This window comes from Impatiens glandulifera, chromosome 1 (genome assembly GCF_907164915.1).
Source record: "Impatiens glandulifera chromosome 1, dImpGla2.1, whole genome shotgun sequence".
Classification (NCBI taxonomy): Eukaryota; Viridiplantae; Streptophyta; class Magnoliopsida; order Ericales; family Balsaminaceae; genus Impatiens; species Impatiens glandulifera.
Window position 1 is genome coordinate 18,723,874 of NC_061862.1, and position 24,652 is coordinate 18,748,525.

General features: G+C 33.9%; 4 protein-coding genes across 4 annotated transcripts; 3 read left to right on the forward strand and 1 right to left on the reverse strand.

The window, feature by feature from the left end:
* Positions 1-5,377: 5,377 nt before the first annotated feature.
* Positions 5,378-13,930, forward strand: LOC124919955 (RNA cytidine acetyltransferase 1-like). Its single transcript, XM_047460325.1, has 26 exons — positions 5,378-5,570; positions 5,833-5,924; positions 6,482-6,653; positions 6,762-6,884; positions 6,989-7,162; positions 7,438-7,548; positions 7,645-7,778; positions 7,860-7,953; positions 8,257-8,355; positions 8,487-8,623; positions 8,769-8,866; positions 9,238-9,361; positions 9,448-9,535; positions 9,649-9,748; positions 9,820-9,872; positions 10,001-10,177; positions 10,265-10,302; positions 10,625-10,718; positions 11,181-11,360; positions 11,443-11,545; positions 11,637-11,706; positions 11,781-11,922; positions 12,638-12,766; positions 13,002-13,127; positions 13,289-13,354; positions 13,431-13,930. The coding sequence occupies exons 1-26, from the start codon at positions 5,466-5,468 to the stop codon at positions 13,683-13,685; spliced, it is 3,084 nt and encodes a 1,027-aa protein (XP_047316281.1). The 5' UTR covers positions 5,378-5,465; the 3' UTR covers positions 13,686-13,930.
* Positions 13,931-14,955: 1,025 nt separating this feature from the next.
* On the forward strand, positions 14,956-15,820 carry LOC124919755 (histone chaperone ASF1B-like). Its single transcript, XM_047460084.1, has 3 exons — positions 14,956-15,112; positions 15,369-15,487; positions 15,572-15,820. The coding sequence occupies exons 1-3, from the start codon at positions 14,956-14,958 to the stop codon at positions 15,818-15,820; spliced, it is 525 nt and encodes a 174-aa protein (XP_047316040.1).
* Positions 15,821-15,863: 43 nt separating this feature from the next.
* On the reverse strand, positions 15,864-16,740 carry LOC124919765 (histidine-rich glycoprotein-like). The gene is made up of 2 exons (XM_047460096.1): positions 16,569-16,740; positions 15,864-15,973 (listed from the first exon to the last, which is right to left on the reverse strand). The coding sequence occupies exons 1-2, from the start codon at positions 16,738-16,740 to the stop codon at positions 15,864-15,866; spliced, it is 282 nt and encodes a 93-aa protein (XP_047316052.1).
* Positions 16,741-18,178: 1,438 nt separating this feature from the next.
* LOC124921028 lies at positions 18,179-20,097 on the forward strand. Its single transcript, XM_047461627.1, has 2 exons — positions 18,179-18,941; positions 19,024-20,097. Exons 1-2 carry the CDS (start codon positions 18,202-18,204, stop codon positions 19,904-19,906), a joined length of 1,623 nt encoding a protein of 540 aa, XP_047317583.1. The 5' UTR covers positions 18,179-18,201; the 3' UTR covers positions 19,907-20,097.
* The last annotated feature ends 4,555 nt before the right edge of the window (positions 20,098-24,652 follow it).

A 24,652-nucleotide genomic window follows, 5' to 3' on the forward strand; every position in this document is an offset into this window, starting at 1 on the left:
CACGAGTGTTGAGTCTTTCCCAGAAGGCGAGCCATAGGATGAACTGGTGTCAAAGGATAATCTTCGTTGATCATACAAGAGGAACCCATTCTACTTTCGGTGCTTTTCCCGGATTACCTTTCATATTTTCTTCAATACCAGCTTCCCATTGTCCTCAGCTTTTCATTCATGAATATCCGGTCTGTCGAGTAGTTGTATGTTACTTATATGATCAAGTATCCTCTTTCCTTACGGAATTCTTCTCAAGAGCAAGTTCCAATTCCCGTCTTTGATGTCTCTGATTTTCGCTTTTGCGCAGTCCCTTCTAATACGTGTATTTTGAAACTCCTCCTTGTCGATGATAGACTAGTTTTCGAACCAGGGGTCGTGCCAGAATAGAGTGCCTTTCCCGTCTCCTAGTCGGATGTCATAAAGATCTGCAATATTGCTTCTTAGTTTAAGAATCTTTTTCAAATACCAGTTCATACCTTCTTGAATTTTGCAGACCCAAATGCTGGTTTTGTGTTTCATAAATCTCGTATGCACCCATTTGATCCATAATGACTCCTGATTGCGCTCCAAAGCCCACAGATGCTTGAAGGTTAAAGCCTTGTTCCACTCGATACAGTTCTTCAAGTTGATGCCTCCCTCGTCCTTCGGTTTGCAGAGAGTGGTCCATTTGACTTTCTTTCTTCCTCTTCCACTACTACTCTAGATAAAGTTTCTCATCAGCGTGTCGAGTTCCTTCATTACCTCTTCGGAAAGACCATTTGCTGCGCCCAGTAGCCAACTATGCCCATAACCACGGTTTTGATAAATTCGATCCTCCCTGCATAAGAAAGTTTTTTCGCTGCCCAACCAGATATTGTGTTTTTTACCTTTTCAATTAGTGACTTACAGTGTGAGATATCGATCTACTTCGCAGTTAACGAAATTCCTAAGTACCTTATGGGAAAGTTGCCTTCCTTGATGCCCATGACGTTGAATATGTCCTACTTTGTTTCGTCTTTCACGCCTCCATAAAATGCCACACTTTTGCTTTCATTAATAGTTAAACCTGTTACCTCAGAAAAGAACGTTAGTGCAACCCTAATAGTTTTAATGGAATCAACGTCTGTGTGCGCTAGAATGAACAAATCGTCAGCAAAGCATAAATGTGTTACCTCCTCTACCTCACAGAATGAGTGAAAGATGTATGGACGATTCTTTCGGAACATCGCGAAGATGCTCTCAAAGATCGTCATGATAGCTACGAAAAGATAAGAAGAGAGGGTGTCCCCTTGCCTTACCCCGTTTTCACCCTTGAAATAACTTCCGTGGACTCCATTAACGCTAATAACAAAGCAGGATAATGAAATGCATTGCATAATCCAATCGATAAAAATCATAGGAAAAGTAGAAACAACCAGAAAGTCTTGAATGACTTCCCATCTAACAAAGTCGAAAGCTTTCTTGATATCTATTTTGAAAGCCACTCTCGAGGATATTTTCTTTTCCCATAGCCTTTTAATAGGCTCTGCATGAGAAGAATATTATGAGAGATTGTCATACCGGGGATGAATGCAGATTGGTTAAGATTTATTATTTTTCCTATTACATTTTTAAAACGTTTGGAAATAATTTTAGAAATAATTTTATAAATCACATTGCAACAAAAATTGGTCTGAAATCTTGTACTTTCTCAGGTACCACAGTTTTCGGGATCAAGGTTAGAACCGCTGTATTCCATTGCTTTAACATCTTCCTGTTTTTGAAAAAATTTAAAACCCCATCAGTAACATCTTTACCCACAACCGACCAATTGTCTTTGAAGAACTGTGCATTAAACCCATTAGGACCCGGACTTTTATTCCCATCAATACTAAACAAAACTTCTTTAACCTCAACCTTCGTGACCACCCTTATCAACTCGCGACTATCTTCTGTAAAAAAATTTCTATCAATAATCTGATACAAGGTATTCAGGTTACTTTGATGCTACTTTCTTGTACTCATAAGCTGCTTATAGAAATCGATAGTCAGATCTTGTACACCCTTTTGACCCTGAACATATTCACCATCATCATTCTTCAGCCTGTACACATTGTTTCTCATATTTCTAGCCTTGCATTTTCTGTAGAAGAAAGTTGTGTTTTTGTCATCCAACGAGAGTAAGCTCTGTCTTGATTTCTGTCTAACAAAATTCTCTTCAAGTAGACTCAGCTTCCTGAAGTTTTCAAGCGCATATCTTTCTGTTTCATTGAGTTGTTCATCACTGTCATCCCTTAATAACTTTTTCTGAACCTCTTCCAGTTCTTCTCTAGCAGCTAGAACTATATTGGAGATATTGCTGAACTTCTTCTTGTCAAAGCTTTGGAGATGATTATTAAGAGCTTAAGCTTCTCAGAAACCCTGTACATGTTGGAACCTCTAACATCTGTAGACCATACGCTTTCGAGAATACCCTTGAATTTATCATTATCCATCCAGAAATTGAAAAACTTAAAGGGCCTTTTGAACTATTCTTCCTTTTCCCAGAATAATTTAATCGGACAGTGATTAGATATACCCGGATTCAGAACATGAAGTTGACTTCTCGGAAATTGGTTAATCTAGTTCTCATTTACCAGACATCTGTCAATTCTACTTTTTCTAATTTGTTCATTCCCTCTCGTAGAAGACCAAGTGAAGAAGTTCCCAGAATTGGTAGGCTCGATATAACTCATATCTCTGATGCAGTCATTAAAGTCAAACATATCCCGAGTTATTTCAAATTCTGGGCTACGATCAGATTCGTTTCTAGTTACGTTGTAATCACCGAGGACAACCCAAGATTTATCAATACCGATCCAGTTTCTGAGACAATTCCAGAGGAGTCTTTTGTCAGTGCTTGAGTTGCTACCATAGACAATAGCAAGATTAAACACGATTCTTATGATTCTCTCTTTGACTTCCACCAGGATTGCTTGATCATTCGAAAAGAGAGTCCTGATCTCAACAACTTTGTTATCCCAAATAACCTAGATTCTACCCGTTTTATCATTTGAGTTGTGAATATTTCCCAGCTACTATCAATACACAGTTTGCTAACCTTCTCAATGTTCCGACTTTTGACTTTTGTCTCAAGAATACCCATAATAGTGATCTTCTGATTCTCAATGATCCTCCTGATTTCTTTGTATTTTAGAGGGTCATTGAGTCCTCTTATGTTCCATGTCACTATATTCATGAATGAATATAAGTGTTGGGTTCCTGACTTTCCAGACTATCCTGGACCTCTTCATTAGAGAAATCATAAGCATCACTTGCCTCGCTATCCTCAATGGCTACAGTTTGATTACATGGAATACTATTGCCATTGAGTGAGGGTTGTCTCATGTAGATCTCATCTTCTCCCGTGATAGAGTTAGTGGCTTCTGAATCCAGGATCTTTCTGCTTTGTCTTCGATTTTCATCTTGTTCTACTTTAGTAGGTCTTTTCTGACTTTGAACCTCTTCACTACTAGATTCATGTCTGTTATCGATTTTAATTCGCCCTACTTCAGAACTAAGACTCACTGCCTTATTCAAGACCAAATTGTCTTCTTCTGCACTTGATCTTTTTATTTCACAAAACCCAAGATTTCCCAGTCCATTCTCAAGAGCTTCTTTATGACTTGTTCCAAGATTCTCCTATTCATCATTTCGAAAGGTGGCTTTGAGCCCAAGGATCAGGTCATTTCGAATTTTGATGTCATTGTTTTTTCGGTTCCTGCTTGCATTCCTAGAACTGTGAAGAGTGGACTCACGACCTATTGGAGTGCCTTCAGACCCATTTTTGATTATTTCATATGAGCCAAGTATTTCCCCGTCCCATAGATCTTTGAATTCCAGAAACTTTGGAACCAGGACATATAGTTACATCAAGACCAGTTCTTTGATCAGTATTGGGACCAGTGGAGTTAGGACCAACAATAGTATCATCCACAATAATAGGACTTGTGTCAGTATCAGGACCATTATAGCCGGGATCAGCAATGGTTGCACATTTTTCATCAGGACCGATAGTAGAAAGTCCGGTAGCTTGAGTAGTTTCATGATCAGCAAGTCTAGGACCAGGCTTAATATTGTCAATATGGATAGGAACAATAGCTTTCTGAGAAGCTCTAGGACCGGTGTGTCTATGTCCAACTTTATCAGGACCAATACCCTGAACAGGACTGACGTTTTGAACAGGACCTATTCTTGAGAAAACAAAATCCCTAGGACCGGTGCCCTGAACATGACCAATATGATCAACGTTAGTAGGGCCAGCTTGTACCCTTACCCACTTCATTCTTTTTCCTATCTTCTTCCTTACCCTTATCTATTCTTGCTTTTAGTTGCCCATCTTATCATCCTCAGTGCGTTCATTGCTGTTAAATTTAAACAAAATTAGAAAATTTTCGTGCGATGCATACGGATAAAAACAAAAACAAAATAAATTAAAAAATAACTATAATAATATGTATTCAATGTTTAAAATTTTTAATAAATCACGAATAATATATTTAAATAAAAATAAAACGCTATCATTCCACATTTGATTCACTTCGATAAAATAACTTATTTTTTCACATATTTTTTCCAAATGAACATCTCATCTCGTGACCTTACTATTTGTCAATCAAATATTTGATTCATATTTTTTAATATTTAGTATCGTGACCTTATACTTTGGTTAATCAAATATTTGATTTATATTTGTTTAACCACTTTCAATTGATACCGGTCTATTATCTCTCGGCAAACCACATATCAATCACACTTGGTTAAATGTTATATTTATTTTGTTAGGTTCTAAGTTCGAAACATACATATAACATTTTTAATTTTATTTTTAACTGTTTTAAGTTTATGGGTGGGTCAACCCACAATCCGACCCAAGTATCCATTTACTCTCACATATATATTCAAATTAATAACAACTCTCGACCCCGCAATCCGAACATTTTAAAAATTAAGCATTATTATATATATATATATATATATATATATTAGTTAGTTAAAAAGTTGAACTTATATTTTTAAAATGTCATGCATTCATCAAATTTGGTGTTGAATTTAAAATATAAAACGTTGTTAGCTTAGTTGTTTAAAGGGTTGTTGTATTTGATTTTGTTAGGTTAAAAGTTCGAAACATACTTGTAACATTTTTATTTTTCACCGTTTTAAATTCCTAACTACTACAAAATACAAATTGTTAGTAATTAAAAATTTATAATTTTTTTTCATTCCTTTCATTTAATTTTTATTTTATTTTAATAGATGAAATTAATGGGCCTTATTAGTTATAACCTAAGAGGCTTTTTAAATATTATAAATGGGCTATATTTTAAATATAGCCAGCCCATTTTCTAACCTAATTATCTAACATTCTCTAACCTAAAAGTTCAAACTTCATTTTGATTCTTTGAACTTCATTCACTAGAATCATCACTATACAGTAAGTTGTCGTCTTCAATCTCCAGCAATTTCTACATAGAATCATGAGGAAGAAGGTGGACGAGCGTATTCGAACTCTTATAGAGAATGGAGTTAAATCCAGACATCGTTCCATGTTTGTCATTATCGGAGACAAGTCTCGTGATCAGGTATTTCTTAAGGAATACACTTTTGTAATGTCAGATGATATGATGAAAATATAGTCTAAGAATGGGACCGAGAGTGAAGCGGATAGACCTTTATTGAATTAGGAAGAGAGAACAAATTCTGCATATTTCATAGTCTATCTTGGTGTGTATAATATTCCTCTCCAATATAGGAATTGACGTAACAGATTGCCAAGTCATTGAGTTTTGTTGATATATTAATGGATTCCAATTTGACCACTTTTTTTCATATTGGTATCTGCAGATTGTCAATCTTCACTATATGCTCAGTAAATCAGTTGTTAGGTCACGGCCAACCGTTCTTTGGTGCTATAAGAATAAGTTAGAGCTTGCCAGGTATTTATCAGTTTCTCGGCTATTAGAAGCTGCTTAGTGTAAAACAATCTGGATGCTTTTGATCCTCTTTAACATTTTTGGTGCTTTATATGGTTAATTAAAACTAGCATTGTGAAACTTAAGTTATAGTTTTTTTTTTTGTTAATTTTACCACCAGTGGATGAATTCTATGCTGCGAACTTTGAAATGATTATTAATCATGGATTCATCAAATAGTCATCTCTAGATAATTGTTATGAGATTTTCTAGACAAAAGACACTTGTTGGTCAGTGGAAATTTTTATTACTTGATGCACAAAATTTCTATCCATCTATATTGGAAAATGTATATATCTTTGAAGGTAGAAATTCAATCTCTTTAATAAACTCTTTATCAACATATTTTACCTAATGATGGACTTGTTCAAGATCAGTTATACCCAATTGAGATTTATTAAAGAAACCTAGTGGTGTACATATTATAATTCTTCTTATTTCTTTCTGATATATATTGTCCTATGGATTTTCTTGAACAACACCTATTAAACAATTTCTCATCATACTTCCCATTTTCTTAGTCACAAAAAGAAGCGTGATAAGCAAATCAAAAAGAAGTTGCAGAGGGGACAATTAGATCCTGAAAAGATGGATCCTTTTTCGCTATTTGTTGAAAGTGCGGGGATAACATACTGTTTGTACAAAGATTCGGAACGAATATTGGGGAATACTTTTGGCATGTGTATATTGCAGGTAAATCACTACTCATGGCATACATAGTTTGACCCTTCTCTTCATGGTCACTATTATCCCGTGATATTTTTTTTTTCCATTCTCTAATATTCATTTAAATCTTTATAGGATTTTGAAGCATTGACACCAAATCTTCTTGCAAGAACAATAGAAACCGTGGAGGGAGGTGGATTAATCTTATTGTTGATGCGTTCCTTGTCTTCACTTACTAGTTTATGCACAATGGTTATGGTAAGAATAGTTCATCAGTAACCGATTTTTTAGTGTCAGTGTATTTTCTATCATTTTGCCAGTGTTTGTAGTTTTTCTTCTGATGGAAATATCTGTAAATGCAGGACGTTCATGATAGATATCGGACAGAATCTCATTCTGAGGCTGCTGGGCGTTTTAATGAGCGATTTCTGTTATCACTTTCATCATGCAAGGCATGTGTGGTTATGGATGATGAGCTAAATATTCTACCTATTTCTTCCCATATGAAGTCAATTAAACCAGCTCCAGCGAGGGAGGTAATTATAAGATGCCTGCCTTTCAGTTTCTTTTAGATGAAATATAACTTGTTACATTGCTTTTCATACTTTTATGTTGTTAATTGAGTTACAAACATACACTTTTCTCAATTTTATATTTAATCAAGGTATCAGAGAAAAACTATTTACTAGAAGTTTCTCACAAATCAATTTCTGAAACTTGCTCCTGAAATGTTTACATTAGTTGTGATCATGAATGTTTCACTGAAACTGCTTACTGATAATATTTATTTTATATATATGTACAACGGAAGGACTCTGAGGGGTTCTTAGATTCTGAAAGGGACTTGAAAAATCTGAAAGAGCAATTGAATAATGAATTTCCAGTTGGTCCTTTAATTGGGAAATGTTGCACATTGGACCAGGTGTGATGTTTTCTCTTACATTTACCATACTCAAGCATTTGTTACCCCAATCAAGAACCTCTTATCAGTTTAATCTTTACTTTATTTTGGAAACAGGGAAAAGCTGTAATGACTTGTCTTGATGCAATCTTAGATAAGACACTTCGTAGTACAGTTGCTTTGCTTGCTTCTCGTGGCCGTGGGAAGTCAGCTGCACTTGGATTAGCAATTGCAGGAGCTGTTGCTGCAGGGTGATCTTCTTAAAATTTTCTTTCCATGCATATAATTGAGTTTTCTTCTTCTTTTCTTGACTCTACCGGTTACATTTGTAGGTATTCAAATATTTTTGTTACTGCACCGAGCCCTGAAAATCTGAAAACAGTGTTTGATTTTGTATGCAAAGGGTTTGATGCACTTGAATACAAGGTATTTTTTTTCACAATTTGTTGTAAGAAAAAAGGAGACATTACTATATTTACTTCTATTTTCATTTTTAATCTCTTGAACATGTTACCAACAACCTTTAGAAGTATTTCTGAATTATTAAGTTCGTTTCCATTTCAAATAGTTAGGTTAGTTTTGAGCCAACGAGGTACTATATAAGATTTATTACTGGATACCACCTCTCTTCCCTGATAATTACTCACAAAACAGCTTATTAACTAATGTCCATGAACCATCTATATTAGAGTTTCCTTTTTAAATAAAGTCTGCCATCTCCACATGCAGGAGCACTTGGATTATGATGTAGTGAAGAGCTCTAATTCGGAGTTCAAGAAAGCGACTGTACGAATTAATATTTACAAGCAGCACAGACAGACAATTCAGGTTGGTGCAGAATCCCTTTTCTTGGGCAGACAGAAACCTCCCCCTTCTAGAATTCATCAGCTGCTTATATTTGTATTCCATATTCACTGATTTTCTTAAAAGTATAAACATGTTTTTGTCTGTCATTACAGTATATACAGCCCCATGAACATGCAAAGCTATCACAAGTTGAACTCCTGGTAGTTGATGAAGCAGCTGCAATTCCATTGCCTGTTGTGAAGTCATTGCTTGGTCCTTATCTGGTCTTCCTTTCATCGACTGTTAATGGGTATGATACATGATTTATAAAATTGGCACAAAATTAGTGCATTATTGATGCAGCCTTCATTTACATCACAATTTTTCCATGTAGTGTAGATATTCTTTTATTTATTTAGTCTATAGTTTTGATGTCAATCTTTTTTCTGATAAAGCTATGAAGGAACTGGTCGATCTCTGTCACTAAAACTTCTGCACCAATTGGAGGAGCAAAGTCAGATGTCAAATAAAAATGGTGAAACTTCCATTTCAGGTACTTCGACCTTTTCTTGGCACCTAAAGCAAATACTCCTTTAAGCCTAAAGTTCTATTTGTATTTGGAGCTCATTAATCACATGGGAATTTGCTACTTGTTAGAAATCAAATAATACATATTTAATCTCCAAAACGAGGAAAAAGGGGGGACCAAGAAATAATTTTTTTTATTTGTGTTTGTGTACCCCCTTTAGTATTTTGATGCTTCTAGGGTGATTATTCTTAATTATTTATTTGTACCTATAGTTGTGTTTGCAATTTTATAAAGTGGAAAAGTAGAATCTTTTGATCTCTTTCTCTCCTTTATTCTTATCTGGTTTTAAACTTTTCTTTGTCCATTGTGCTAATGTCTCCGATCATCATGTATAGGCCGACTCTTCAAGAAGATAGAATTGAGTGAATCTATCAGATATGGATCAGGTGATTCTATTGAATCGTGGCTGAGTGGTCTGCTGTGTTTGGATGCTTCAAATTCTATTCCTGCCATCACCAGGTGAGAACCTGGATTTTCAAAAAAGGAAAAGATTGAAAATTCTTAATTCTTTATTTTCATTCTTAACATACTTCTAATGCAACTAGGTTACCTCCGCCGAGTGAATGTGATCTATATTATGTAAACCGGGATACACTATTTTCTTATCACAAAGATAGTGAGTTGTTCTTGCAGGTAAACTACTAGTTTTTTTTATGTGGCCATATCTCTTTATTCCCATGTCTACTCTCATGAAATATATTAATTTCATTATTCTTGAGCTGTACTCTCTCTTTTTCTGGTTGCAGAGAATGATGGCACTTTATGTTGCATCTCACTACAAAAATTCTCCAAATGATCTACAATTAATGGCAGACGCTCCAGCACACCACTTGTTTGTGTTACTAGGTATGTTAGTTCTGTAGCTTGAATTTTGTGTTTTTGCTCATGAAGTTATATGCTTATAAAAACTTGTACAGGTCCTGTTGACGAGTCAAAAAACCATTTACCTGATATTCTTTGTGTCATCCAGGTTTGTCTTAATTTTTCACTCTGAAGGGGCTTCCTTTTGCTGCGTGAATAATATATCTGAGAAGCTCCTATAGATAAATGAACCATTCCTGTAAAAAATGTGTTAAATGTACTTATATTTATGTATAGGTCTGTCTCGAAGGGAAGATCTCTCGTACCTCTGCTATGCGAAGCCTAAGCGATGGTCATTCCCCTCATGGAGACCAAATACCATGGAAATTTTGTGAACAATTTCAAGACACAGTTTTTCCAAGTCTTTCAGGTGTTCGAATTGTCCGCATTGCAACCCATCCAAGTGCCATGAGGGTATTCTGCGAATTTTGTAACTTAGTTACTAATTATACCTTCTTCTCTATGAGATAATAAACAATAGAATTATATTTTATTTTGCAGCTTGGATATGGTTCAGCTGCTGTGGAACTCTTGGCAAGGTAAATTATATTGTTCTTTGCCAGTTGTTTGGATTATTCTGGTTTCCTTGTGGCACTTAGGAAGACAATAAGTTCTGACATTATCGGTCTCTAATTATTCTGGTTTCCTTGTTTGGATTTTATGGTTTTAGTATGTATGGATATTTGGGCATTAATTATTATCACATCTGCTAGCTTTCTTTAACTTCCCCACCATTAATTATCACATCTGCCTTTTACTTTTATACCAATAATTTGTTTTTTCACCTGATATAGTAAAAAGAAGATATAAAAAATCTTAGCGCCCTTAACAGTTACTTTTCTTTTTATCCTTTTGTTACAGGTACTTTGAAGGACACGTCACTCCTATTTCTGAAGTAGAAGTTGAAGATGTCGTACACCCAAGCCCTGTTAGAATTTTGGAAGCTGCAAAGAGGGTGTGTACCAATACTTGATTTCATTTTTCTTGACCAGTACTCATTTTCTTTGGTCAGATAACAGAAATATACACTAATCACAAGGAGTGTACACACCTGTACAAACTAGTGTTTTAGATTACAACTTAATGCATCACCACTTCATTCTTTGTGGAAATTAACAAAAGAATTCATAACCTGTTTCATGCATAAAACTAATTACTAACTAATGAAAAACTAGTTGAACTGGATCCTTTTACTGCCATGATCTTGTTTATTTTATTAGATTTGTGTCTTTCAAGCTATGTAAATTATTTGAAAGTCACATTACTAAATACCAAGATATAAAGGACCAGAAGTCCTCAGGCCTTGTCTAAAGAAATAGGCGCGTTTACTTTTCAAGATGTGGTTGTAGAATGGATGCTTATTAAACCAATTTGACTTTATATTCCTGACTTCATGATGTTTTTTATTTATTTGTAGGTGTCCTTGCTAGAAGAAAATGTGCAACCTCGTGCAAACCTTCCACCTCTACTTGTACATCTCCGTGAAAGGAAACCTGAAAAGCTCCATTATATTGGCGTCTCATTTGGTCTTACACTAGACTTGTTCCGCTTTTGGAGTAGACACAAATTTTTACCATTCTACATTGGACAAATTCCTGTAAGTATCGACACTATTATTTTCCTTGGATTTCTATTGATGTGTTTGTTACATAGATAACACAATTTTTTTAATTGGACAGAATACTGTGACTGGTGAGCATACATGTATGGTACTGAAACCACTGAACAACAATGATGTAGCTGGCTCAGGGCCATTGGGCTTTTACACTCCATTTTACCAAGGTGAACTGTAAAATTATTTTATCTTAATTCATTTTTCCTTGTCCTGTCTGGTTGCTCTTAGTTTAAGCTGACATTAGAGTCTGTTTTTCAGATTTTAGGCAACGGTTTATGCGGCTCTTGGGTTTTAATTTCCGTACTATGGAATACAAGCTTGCACTAAGGTATGAAAATACTTAGATCCCATATTCCATTATATTTTCCTCTGTACTAATTTTCTCTTGTTTCAACTCTGCAGCATTCTTGACCCTAAAATCAACTTCACTGAGCAGCCATCCAACCTCTCAGATGGTTGCTCGACTCCACTTACAGAAATTTTGACACCATATGATATGAAGAGACTAGAATCTTATACAAACAATCTAGCTGATTTTCATATGGTGAGTTCTCTCATTGATATTTACCCCTTCGGAGTTTTGAGTGCCATGGATATCATCGAGCCCTTTATGCTGCTCTTAATTTGAATAATGGAGCAAGTGAATACGAAAAAAAACAATATAAAGAAAACTGGCATGTACAAGAAAATGTTATTTTTTCATGCTAATAAGTGTATGCACATGTGACCTCATATACAATCCTTGCATATTAATTATAAAGGGACTTAAATATATGGAAATAACTCATGTAGGCGTGAGAAACTTACTGCATAAACAAGGTAAATTATTTTGCTGTAGTTTCCGGTATCTTAACTTTTTTTTCAAGAAAAGGATGAACCTTTTATCAATAAAGAAAAGAAATCAATGTTGATTAAAGAAACTATCACTAGTTACATTTTTCAAATAAAGTGAATTTGAACACTAAAACCTATATTCATGCAACCGAGCTAGCCAAACAACATTTTTAAAGTGTCAATTCCAAGTCCATGCAAAGTAACAAAGTCTGGGGTTTGTTTCATACTCCACCTTGAGTAATGGCACGTTCTTGAATTTCTCGTATATTGTGGTATTGCATTTAGTTCATTTCTTGTGGTATTACAGCCATTACCATATCTACTAAACATTACCTAGATTAACATACACTACCAAAAATAGTTGGTGCAAATGGGTTTTCTGTTTATATTACTTGTGAGTTTAACATGTTTGAGTCATTTTGCAGATTCTGGATCTTGTACCAATCCTTTCACAGCAATATTTCAGTGAGAAACTTCCGGTTACAATATCATATGCCCAGGCCTCAGTATTATTATCCATCGGATTGCAGTTTCAAAACATAACTCACATTGAGGTCAGTTTGTCATCTTTTAAGTAGTGATGATTGAATAGTTATGCTAAACATAAATTATCTTGCAAACCCTAAAAACATTCTCTTTTCTAATCAATCAAAACTTAAACTTCTTATAATTTAATGAATCCATGTTTATTTATTTATAAACTGTTGTGTTTTCAAAGGTAGAAGTTGTAATTTCTTGATTAATTTGAAAAAAAATCCCAATTCTTATCTGTATTCCTCACTTGCACAGGGAGGAATGAAGTTGGAGAGGCAACAAATATTGTCATTGTTCATTAAAGTCATAAAGAAATTCTACAAGTACCTCCATGAAGTTGCATCCAAGGAGATTGGTAAAACCTTCCCGCGATTGAAAGAGGTAAGCAACATCTTAAGTATCTAATTTAACATACCAACACTATATTCTTCCCCTTACAAGAAACATATCTGTTTTAGCTCTTAGTTTCCTGAATCTTCTAGAAATTGAGTTTTTTTTTGGATATTTTAGTTATAATAATTGATTTGTTTTATAATTTTCAGGTCGTGATGGAGCCTCATCCTGTTTCACTTGATGAAGACCTCAATGAAGGTGCCCAGAAAGTCGAGGTCCGATATCCTCTTATAACTTTCAATTTGAATTATCTGAAAACAATATAATTTACTGATTTTGAGATCCAAACAGGATGAAATGAAAGCCAAGTTAATGGATCCTGAGTTACTCCAGCAGTATGGGATCTTGGACAGGGAAGCTGACTTGGAGAAGGCTCTTGAAAGTGACGGCTTGAAGATAAGTTCAAGTGGATTGTTAAGCGTGAAATCGAGTAGGGTGAATACTGATAAGGGAGGGAAGAAGAAAGAGGGTCACAAGGACGGGAAGAGAAAGAACAAGGAAGAATTTTCTGGCTCAAAATCTTCGGGTAAGAAGAGAAGACATTGACCTGGTTTATTCCCTTTAAGAGCAAAGGGACAAAAATAGGGATAAGTTTTGGTTAGGAAGAAGATAGGCTCAGTTCTGTTAAATTAAGACCAAATTTTGCAATTTTGTTGTGTCATCAGGTTCAGTTTTATACACAATTCTTGTATTTTCTTAATTATTAAGTTTGAGGTAAGCTACTTTGATTTTTGAAGCTTTGTATTTTAATAGTTTAAATTTATTTATAGGGGTTTATCCCAGTTTTCTTATTGTTTCTTGTTCATAGTCAAAATTCAGCTTAAAAAAAAAGTTATATATATTAATTAATAAATTAGTTAAGAGTTTATTATTTGAATAAATAACATTATTTTTTAAAAATTTGTATATACAGTATATATATATGTTTAAAATTTATTATTAATTGTAACATTAATAGTTTATAAATTTAAAATTTTAAGGTCATAAATTTAAAATTGTTATATTTTAAATAATATTTTGAAAGTTATACTAAAGATTTTAACTAATTTTGTTATCATTGTCAAAAAAGTTAGGTTCCGACTCGCATTATCCAATAGATTGACTTGCAATGACGAAAAAAAAACATAGCATTTAAACTGTATTCGGCAGTTTTCAACACGTATATCTCAATAAAAATTCTTACTAAATTGGTAAATCGTAGACAAGGTTATGACGTTACAAAATTATTTAATAATTAAATACAAATACAAAATTTATCTCTATTCAATTTTTCTCAAATCTTTCGTTAGATTATATATTTTTCCAGTCCTTCAAACTAACTTACCAAAATTAAAATACGTAAATCTCGAAAATAATATTCGATTTAAAAAAATACGCTAGAAACGTCTCTAAATATCATTTTATTTTAAAACGTAACAAATTAATTTAAAAATAAAAATGATACATTGATAAATGATGGAGCTACAAACGGTTCATCAACTAACTAAATTTTTGATAGTTAAAGATAATATAACACAAATCAATTCAAAATTCCAAATTCATTTTGATAAAAAAATATTTAAATTCGAATCTCGAACAAAAATTAGACCTAATATATATATTATTAGTAGTCATAAACAAATATTGGTAACCGCTTTTCCCGCCAAATTGAGTAACCTGTTATACACCTATATAAAACATGTGAAGCGGGAAAGTAATCGCTTCTTTAAATCTCTGTTATTGCTTAGCTGCACTGGTAACTAACTGCTTCTCTGAACTTTGGTTTGAACGATCTATCTACCAAGAGGATTCTGATCTGCTCCTTCAGGAATTAATCATGCCTGATATTGTTCCAGAGGATGATCCAATCGACGGTGTTCTGTATAATCCTCCAGTCACTGTCACGAACGTAGCTGTCTTGGACAATCCTGCACCGTTTCTCCATCCATTTCAGTTCTCTATCGCATTCGAGTGCTACGCTACTGTTCAACATGGTAAATCTCATCCTCTCTCTCTGTATTTCTTCCTTTTTTTCTCTGGATCCATTTCATAGTTCGATTCGCTCAACTCTAGGGTTTACTTCTCTAAAAGTAGTTTAATACTTCCAATGCCTAGATTTACATTCAGATTATTTAGTCCAGATGAATTTTTACATGTATTGAATGGATTCATTCCGCTACACACACAATCTGAAATATTTGGGAATTCATTAATTGATTTAGAATTATATGGAGATATTTCCTTTGGCAGATCTAGAATGGAGAGTCATTTATGTAGGATTTCCTGAAAATGACGGTGCTGACCAGTGCTTAGAGAATGTTGTTTTTGAAGGGCCTATTCCAGTTGGGATTTACAAATTCATTTTGGAGGTAACTGGTCTAGTTAGTTCAATTGAAAGCTAGCAATTAATTAATACCGAATGATGATCAGTTTTTGTAACTTGCATTAAACAGGCTAAAGCTCCTGATCCGAATCTGATTCCTGAAGTAGATAAGATTGGCTCTTCCGCGATAATCCTGCAGTGTTCCTATCAACGCCAGATCTTTTATCATCGCGGCTACTTCTTGAACAATGAATATGATGATGAAAAGCTAATAAAGGATCCTCCTGTCACTGTGAAAGTTGATCAGCTCCGAAGAGATATACTAACTGATCTTGCTGTCGTCATATATGCTCCTATCAAATTGAATGGGATCGATTGATCTTGTCATCACTCCAAAAGGGATTTGATGACCCGGGAAATTGTCACTTCACCTGTTCTTGCTCCTCCTCCATCCATACAACAAGTACGCTCAATATGTCATTCCTTACAAAATAGATGAAATCTATATAGCCTATTTCCATTCTTGTTACAACTGAAAGTGAATATACATAGGAATAAGAGAACTACATAGTAACAATTCTGCAGGTTCTTGTTTTGGTTCTAGAAAGTACTTTTACAATGAGGGTTCATGAGATTTTGAATACCCTGAACTAACTCTTTACAGGGCATTTCAGTTTGTTAATGAATAATGATCATCATATATAGGGGGATTGTATTGTATATAAGGAAATGGAATCATTACTGATCACTAATTTCATCTGTGGATCATGATTTGCTAGATGCAATTAGTGCATATATTCAAACTAGAACTTAATGATCTCTTTTATAATATTCATAGATTCATCATTAATAATGATAATAATAGGAACAAGCATATATTAATTACATAAAGAGTGATATGTAGGTACAATAATTTAGATTCTAGAAGTGTATGGATAAAAGTTAAGAACCCTGATATCCATTTATTCTTTAATTATTATAATAATACACAATAAGTAGACTGACTTAATTAGAGATGGTCATATGCATGTAGCATTATTCATAAAACATAGTAGTACGGTAGCCTTCCAAGAAAAAGTTGTTGTTGTTTATATATTAAGGTGGAGGTGGGTGATGGCCGTGAGGACCGTGATGGCCGTGAGGAGGCGGACCACCCGGGCCTGGAGGAGGCGGACCACCCGGGCCTGGAGGAGGTGGCCCATGATTTGGGCCAGGTGGTGGGGGATGGTGGTGGTGATCAGGTCCCGGAGGTGGCGGACCTGGTGGGGGAGGATTATTGCCATGGCCATGGTGAGTCATGATTAATAATGTTGAGGATGGATGGATGGATTCTCGATGAGAATGATAATGGTGTTTGTATATGCTGAGAATGAATTATGTTGCAGGACAGGAGAGGGTGGTGTTTATATATATATGATAGATAGAAGTGTGTAGAAGTTGTTGTGGTGGACTAACCGTTATAAATAATATTATTGACTCCATGAGACTGGGAGGTGATACTGGTAGATAGATGATACACGTGCTTTTCCTTTTTCTTATCCAAAGTGAGTTAGTGCAATCCAATTAAATCTGGATTCTAAAGAGATGTGATGAAATACTACTACACATATGATGGTAAAAGGAGTACACATTAACTAGATTCTTCTAGCCGTAACAAAAGGTAGATATAACTAGATTTTTCTAGCCGTAACAAAATGTAGATATCCCTCGTATTCCTGAAGTCCTAAAGTTTCATCAGTAGTCTAGTTAAATTAGTTGAATATATTTGCGGACTATATATTCAACTGCGATGATTAGTTGTATCCGAAAGGCTTGCGAACACCTAGGTCATCTAATTTGTTTTATTTTCTGTAAGCCTAGCTAGCTCGATCTTATTATGGTTATGGGTCATAAAAAAGAGATTCCTTATTTTGAACACATTAAAATTCTCAACTAACTACTACTTGTTGATTAAATTGGAATAGAATGAACTTCTTTAATTAATTGAAATGAATTAATAGACTATATATTAGAGGGATGATAAACTCAACCAAAAAATAATAAAAAAATGAACGAAAGCAAGTCCACGAATCCGACGTGGTCTGACAGGTTGTCCTTACGTCTCGAAAACGTTCATTTCGGGACTATTTTTTTTGTCCCGAAATGAGCGTTTTGAGATATTTTAATTTTCCTCTCCTATTCACGTGTTTCGGGACATTTTTAGAAAATTCTCTCTCCTACCCACTTGACATGCTACGTTGATTTGTAGACTTATTTTTTCTGATTTTTTCGTTAAATTTATTATTTTTCATAGAGTACACTTCTTTATATACCATGAATATAAATATGAAATGAATTGCAAAGAAATGATATAGTTAATGGACAGGAGAATGACATCTAGTTAGCCGATTTATGATGAGATAATGTTCTTTAGTTAGTGTAGGCACCGACCCGCACATGCATGTTTCAAGAATGTCAATTAACGGTGGTCTCCCGTTTATTCCCATGTATTTATTATTATATTTGATTTTTTTAAATGCATGTACCTTTGAGTCATAATTCTTTCTTTTTAAAAAAAAAAATGCTCTTTCTCTACCTCTGATTAACTACTTTTACAACGATAGGTAAACCGTAAAAAACGAATATAGTATGCATTATGAAACCGAAAATGTATCTTTTTGGTATGAAATTTATTACCGCACAATTAACTAGCGGCGCTGGGTAATCAAAAGGCAGAGCCTTTAGCGCGCGCGCGCGCTCCCTCCTATCTCTTTCTGAGAAATGTCCCATCTCCTTTCTGATACCACCGCAATGGATTCGTCTCCGATCTCCACCGCCGATTCGTTACATCCAGCTTCAAGTTTCAAGCTCCGTCTTCTCTGCAGCTATGGTGGCCACATTATCCCCCGTCCTCACGACAAATCCCTCGTCTATTCCGGTGGCGAGACTCACATCGTCGGCATCGATCGACGTACCATAGGTGCATCGCTATCCTATCTTACATCTCATCTCTCCAAAGTCTATTACAACAATCGTTCATTCCTCCTCAAATATCTCCTTCCAGACGGAGATCTAGACGCACTCATATCCGTAACCAATGATGATGATCTCCAAATTATGATCGAGGAACAAGATCGCCTCGCGGCCTCACCCAATCATTCTCGTATCCGATTGTTCCTGTTTCCTAGCGAAACTGTTACCGATCAGAAGGCTGAGGCATGGTTCATTGACGCCTTGAGGAGTGTCAGCATTACGCAGAGAGGGAAATCTGTTGAATCTGGTGTTAATAGTGGATCGGGTTCGGATGTTTCTTCTCCTGGTTGTGTCTGTGAGGCTAAACATTGTTCTGATCTTGCTTCGGTGCCGGAAACAATGGTGTTAGAGACAAGTTCTTCTATTGGTTCAAATGGATCTTCGGCTTCGAATCCAAATATGGGTTTGAATGATATCCATACTGAGGAAACTGGGTTTCATTCGGCTGATTACAAGATTAAATCTCCATCTCCTGGATCATTTGATAGGTATTACTTCTATGCATTAATTAATACGATTGTGACTGCATTATTACTGTTTAGAAAAACTGAATGTCATCATATTTGTCAGTGAGAGCAGCAGCAGCATTGCAAGTATATTAACCCACACTCAATCTCCTACTTATCATGATCCTATACATCAATCAATGGGAACCCTAGTTTTCCCAAGTTCTTGTGAATCAGCAGGAATGCATGAAGCTCAATATTGGGTTCAAACACCCAAGGATCCTTCAACTCCTTCTTCATGTCCTAACCTACAACCAGATCAAACACAAACACAAACACAAACACAAACTCAGACACGATGTCAGCAGCAAGAGATTCGTTACATCTCTGCAAGCCCTTCTTTGGTATCTCAATATCCATCTGGCCCATTCTATCCTGTTTACTATTCAGCCATATCCCCACAACAACAACAACACCAACAACAACAAAACCAACATCCCCTATACTTATCAACAACTCAAGTTTACAATGTACCTATGCAATGCAGTTTAGTAGACACAACAAACCCTTCTCAATCTGGTTCTTCTATACAACACCATCCACATGCCACCGTTCTTTCTCCTTCTTTCACTTACAAAGAAGTTGGATCAGCCATTATACCCACTGAACTATCCGCTAAAGTCTACTTGCCTGTTGCTGCTGGTTCCGCAGCATCACACTTTCATATGCCTTCTAGTCAAAATGTGCAACCGTCAGTTAATGTATCGGAAATGGCATCCCATCCAATTGCTGCAGCAGCTTCTAAAGCTGCTGCTGCTGCTACTGCTACCAATGTTTGTGAAAATAATGACGAGGATGATCTCTTGTACAGTACTACTATGTACAAGTCTCAACCTTCGGGTCCATTGCTTCCACAATATTATGCAGTCAATCATCAAGGCACAATCGGGTCGAGGCAGATGAATGCAGAATACGTTCAGCATAAGATAGCCAACTTACAGATGTAGAGAATTATGGGATTTGATGACAATTTATAGGAGAAACAAGTTTTGCAGGAAGTCTGAGATTTAGCTATTTGATCTTGGAATGTAAATTATCTGTGTTTTGTTTTTTGTGTTGATATAATTGTAAATATGTATTTGGCCTATCGTGTATAGTACGAAGGTGTATCATTGTAGTACAAGATTACTGAAAGTTATACAATCATATATGTAAATAGTCCAATAAATTTGTGTTAATCAGTTATTTTCCTTTTTAAATGGTAAATTTTGTAATTTTTCTTAATTAGTTCATTCACCGGTGTGTTTGTGGAGGGGACCTTTTAATTAAGAATTACAATTATTTTATGTTAAGTTTTTCCGATTTGATAGATAGTTGATTAAGAGGGATGACAATGGGTACCCTATCCGTTTGGCAGTGAATTATTTATTCTCGAACTCGATTTTCATTTCAGCACCCAACTCCGATTCGATGGGTATCTCTATTTCTATCATCATCCCCGATTCATCGAGGTACCCAATTCCCGTCATAAAAATAACATTGAAGGTTCAAAAGATAAGGAGACGTAACATACTTAATTACTTATTTACTTGTAAATAATTTTTTTTAGTAATGTTTGAAGAAAAAGAAAAAAAAATTTGTTATTAAAAGAAATTGATGATGAAGAATAATGATTAATGAGAGTTGGAAAATTAAAAAATTAGAGTTGGAATGAATGAACAAAATAAATGATGTATTTAGTGTGTATATTGTAAGGATAAAAAAATGTTATTTTTAATATTAATAAAGTTGGGTATTGGATTTAGGTTTAGCATACTCCCCTCCCATCCAAACTCCAACCCAATAGTATATTTTCCCTCCAGATGTCCGACCCGAATCCATTTTAAAATATTTGAACTTGATTATCTATACCCACAGGTATAAGTCTTCATTACCATCTCTTACTGTCGGAGATGATTTTTGTATCAAATAAACACAATTAGTTTATTTTTATTATTTTTGTTTTTAGAAAGACTTATAATCACGACCACCTAAATATATAATATTATAATTATAATTATTTATTTTTTATATTTTATAAAAAACAATAAAATTATTTCTTTATAATATTATGAAATTACAATATTATATAAAAATATAATTTTATCATCATAATAATTTTATATTTTATAGTATAAATGAGGACATAGATTTCCTCCGTCATATAATTCAACTAATTAAATCATAAATTAAAATATAAAAATATTTCTGATTTTACTTTCATTAAACTTAAATTTTAAATATAAAAATACATTTTAATAATTCATCCTAATCGATCTCAAATAACAAACAATTTTATATATATATATATATAAAACGGTGTTTTGAAAAAAATCCAAGATCAAACAATCTCTTGGATTAACTCTTAATAACCCTTCATCAAACAAGGTTAAGTTAAAAAATTAAACTATAAATTTTTACTTTATTTAATAAATTAATAATAAGTTAACTCAATAATATTATTGCAACATCATTTAATCAACTTAATTTTGTTATATGGATCAAATACTTTTAATACTTTCATTATATGAGTTCATATTTTAAAAAATCAGCTTACACAAATGTTAAAATTTAAATATCTTCATCTGATTTATCCTACATTAATTTTTTTATAAGTCTAACAAATTCAATTTGTTTGAAAGTGAATAATTATTAACCTATTCTTTTTTATTGCGACATTACTAAGAGTACGTGGACTATTCTACAAAACCTTCTTAATCACCGACTTCTGAGTCAAATAAATTGAATGAAGTTCTATTAACAACATCGTGGATGCTTAAAAACCAATAATTATCATAATGTGGTGACGATCTGAAAAGAAATAAAAAAAGTATTTTTAAGGGAAAAATTATAGGTATGATCGTCTCAAAAATTAATGTTACACGCATTCGTTTTAATTTGAAAAATGTCGGCTTGTAAATGATGATAATTTTTCAATTTTATTGAAATATAAAATTATTATGTTGTTTTCTTATTTATTGTTTTGTTTTTCTTATTTATTATTTTTTTTTCTCTCCATTTGTAATGTTTAAATACATTTTGTTTTGTAATGTTTAAAGGGAAATTTGACGAAATAACCCTGAAGATAGGGTTATTTGACCTGGTGGTCACTTGATAAATTTATTTGCTCTCGTGGTCACTTTTATTTTTTTGGACGAAATTACCCTCTTCGCGTAAAGCGAATAGACTTTGCGTTTCGCGAAGTGGATTATGGTTTTATATAAATACTCAAAAAATTACATTTCATTCATTTCCTTCCTCTCTCTTCTCTCTCTCTGCTCGTGTTCGACGGCGGCGGCGAAAGCTACGGCGACGACGGCTACAGGTAGGGCGACGTCGGAAAACATCAAAGATAAGAAAACTCTAACACCCTAACCCTGAATCGATGTTCATCATACTGTTGTTATTTCTATTTTCTTCATTTCAAACGATTTATGTTGTTCTTAATTAAACTCTAACCTTTAATCAATTTAATTTGTTCTTATTGTTCATATTGGTTCATAATTTTGTTCATCTTATTGTTCATTTTTGTCGATGATGATATTTGCAGATCATATGGGTTCCATTTTAGAGAAGTTTTACTTCGTGTTTCGCTAAGATATTTCGCGAAGGCACATCGCGTTACGCGAAAGCACATAGTTGGCACGCGAAAAGGCACGGTCGGCACGCGAAACGGCACAGTCGTCACGCGAAACGACACGATCATCACGCGAAAACACATCGCATTACGCGAAACGGCACGATCGACACGCGAAGGGTCATCTCTTGTAGCGAAGGGCCATCCCTTGAGCGTTTTGTTTTACCTTCTGACTCGGATTTTGTTGGCTATTTTCGTTGTTTAATGTTCTTTGCATCTTTTGATGTTGTAAGATTGCCTAGAAAGACAACTATTTAAGGTGATTAATAATAAACCTATTGTATCTTTTTCACTAGTTTTAGTGGATGATTATCAATTGTTGGATTATCTTAAATTTAGTTCTTTGTGACAATTATTTTTTGAGCAATTTAGAAGCATTGTTGTTTTCAAATAACCTTAATTACTATAAGTTATAGATTCTTAAATGAGTTTATTTAAAGTTAATCTCAAATCGATTGAGATTTACACCTATAGACTGAGACGAAACATAGTAGATAAAAAATTGATAGAGTTGAGGATACATTGTTCATAATATTCAACATAACCCTAAATCTATTCAAATTAAAGCCCTTAAATACTAAGTAAACATTAGCAAAAGTCTCAACCATAGTTAAAAACTTAACTAATAACGCAAGACAGACAAATAGGCCTGAATATGAGCATATAACAGATTCTTTAATCAAACAAAACAAAGAAAATCATTCTTCATTCAGCTGAAAAACAATAGGAATAGAATTTGGTATTTTACACAAATCTAAGTACAACTCTGTGCCGCTTCGCGTAACGCGATATGCCTTCGCGTGATGATCGTGCCGCTTCACGTGCCGACCGTGTCGCTTCGCGTTCCGACCGTGCTGCTTCGCGTGCTGACCGTGTCGCTTCGCGTTCCGACCGTGCTGCTTCGCGTGCTGACCGTGCCGTTTCGCGTGCCAACTGTGCCGCTTCGCTTAACGCGATGTGCCTTAGCGAAACGCGAAGTGAATCTTCCCTGAAACGGAACCCATATGATCTGCAAATATCATCATCGACAAATATGAACAATAAGATGAACAAAAATATGAACCAATATGAACAATAAGAACAAATTAAATTGATTTAGGTTAGAGTTTGATTAAGAACAACATAAATTGTTTGAAATGAAAATAATAGAAATAAGAACAGTGTGATGAACATCAATTCAGAGTTAGGGTGTTAGGGTTTTCTTATCTTTGATGTTTTCCGACGTTGCACTAGTCGTAGCCGCCGTCGCCGTAGCCTTTGCCGCCGTCGAACAAGAGCAAAGAGAGAGAAGAGAGAGAAAGGAAAGGAATGAAATGACAAATTTGAATATTTATATAAAACCCTAATCCACTTCGCGAAACACGAATTCCTTCGCGTTATGCGAAGAGGGTAATTTCATCCAAAAAAATAAAGTGACCACGAGAGCAAATAAAATTATCAAGTGACCATTAGGTCAAATAACCCTATCTTCAAGGTCATTTCGTCAAATTTCCATGTTTAAACACATTTTGTATTTTTTTAATAAAAGTTGATATTTTTTAAATAAAAAATAAAAAATATATAAAATTGTAACATAATTTTCAGTTTTATTAAATATACTCAAATCAAATATTTGATTTTTTTAAACGTGACTAAATATTTTAATAAATTTAGAACTGCAAATGCAAATGAAAATATAAATATGAACCAATACTATTGCAAATCAATAAAACTTTTTTAACACTATTGCATCTTCATGCAAATGAACAATTAACATTTTCATGCAAATGAACAAATTTTATAAAAATAATAATTAATTTATATAATATATTTAAATAATAACATGTATATTTTAAATATAGTTTATATATAATATTAAACAATTTTGTATACTATTTTTAAATTATATAAAAATAAAAAATTTATAAAGTATAAAAAATAATAATATATTAAAATCAAACAAAAATAAAGAAGTCACTCATATAATTTTTTATATATTAATATTATTTACTATTTATTAATTATTAATTATTTAATATTTTAATTAAAAAAATATATGATGTAATAAATTTAAATATATAAAATATAAAATATATTT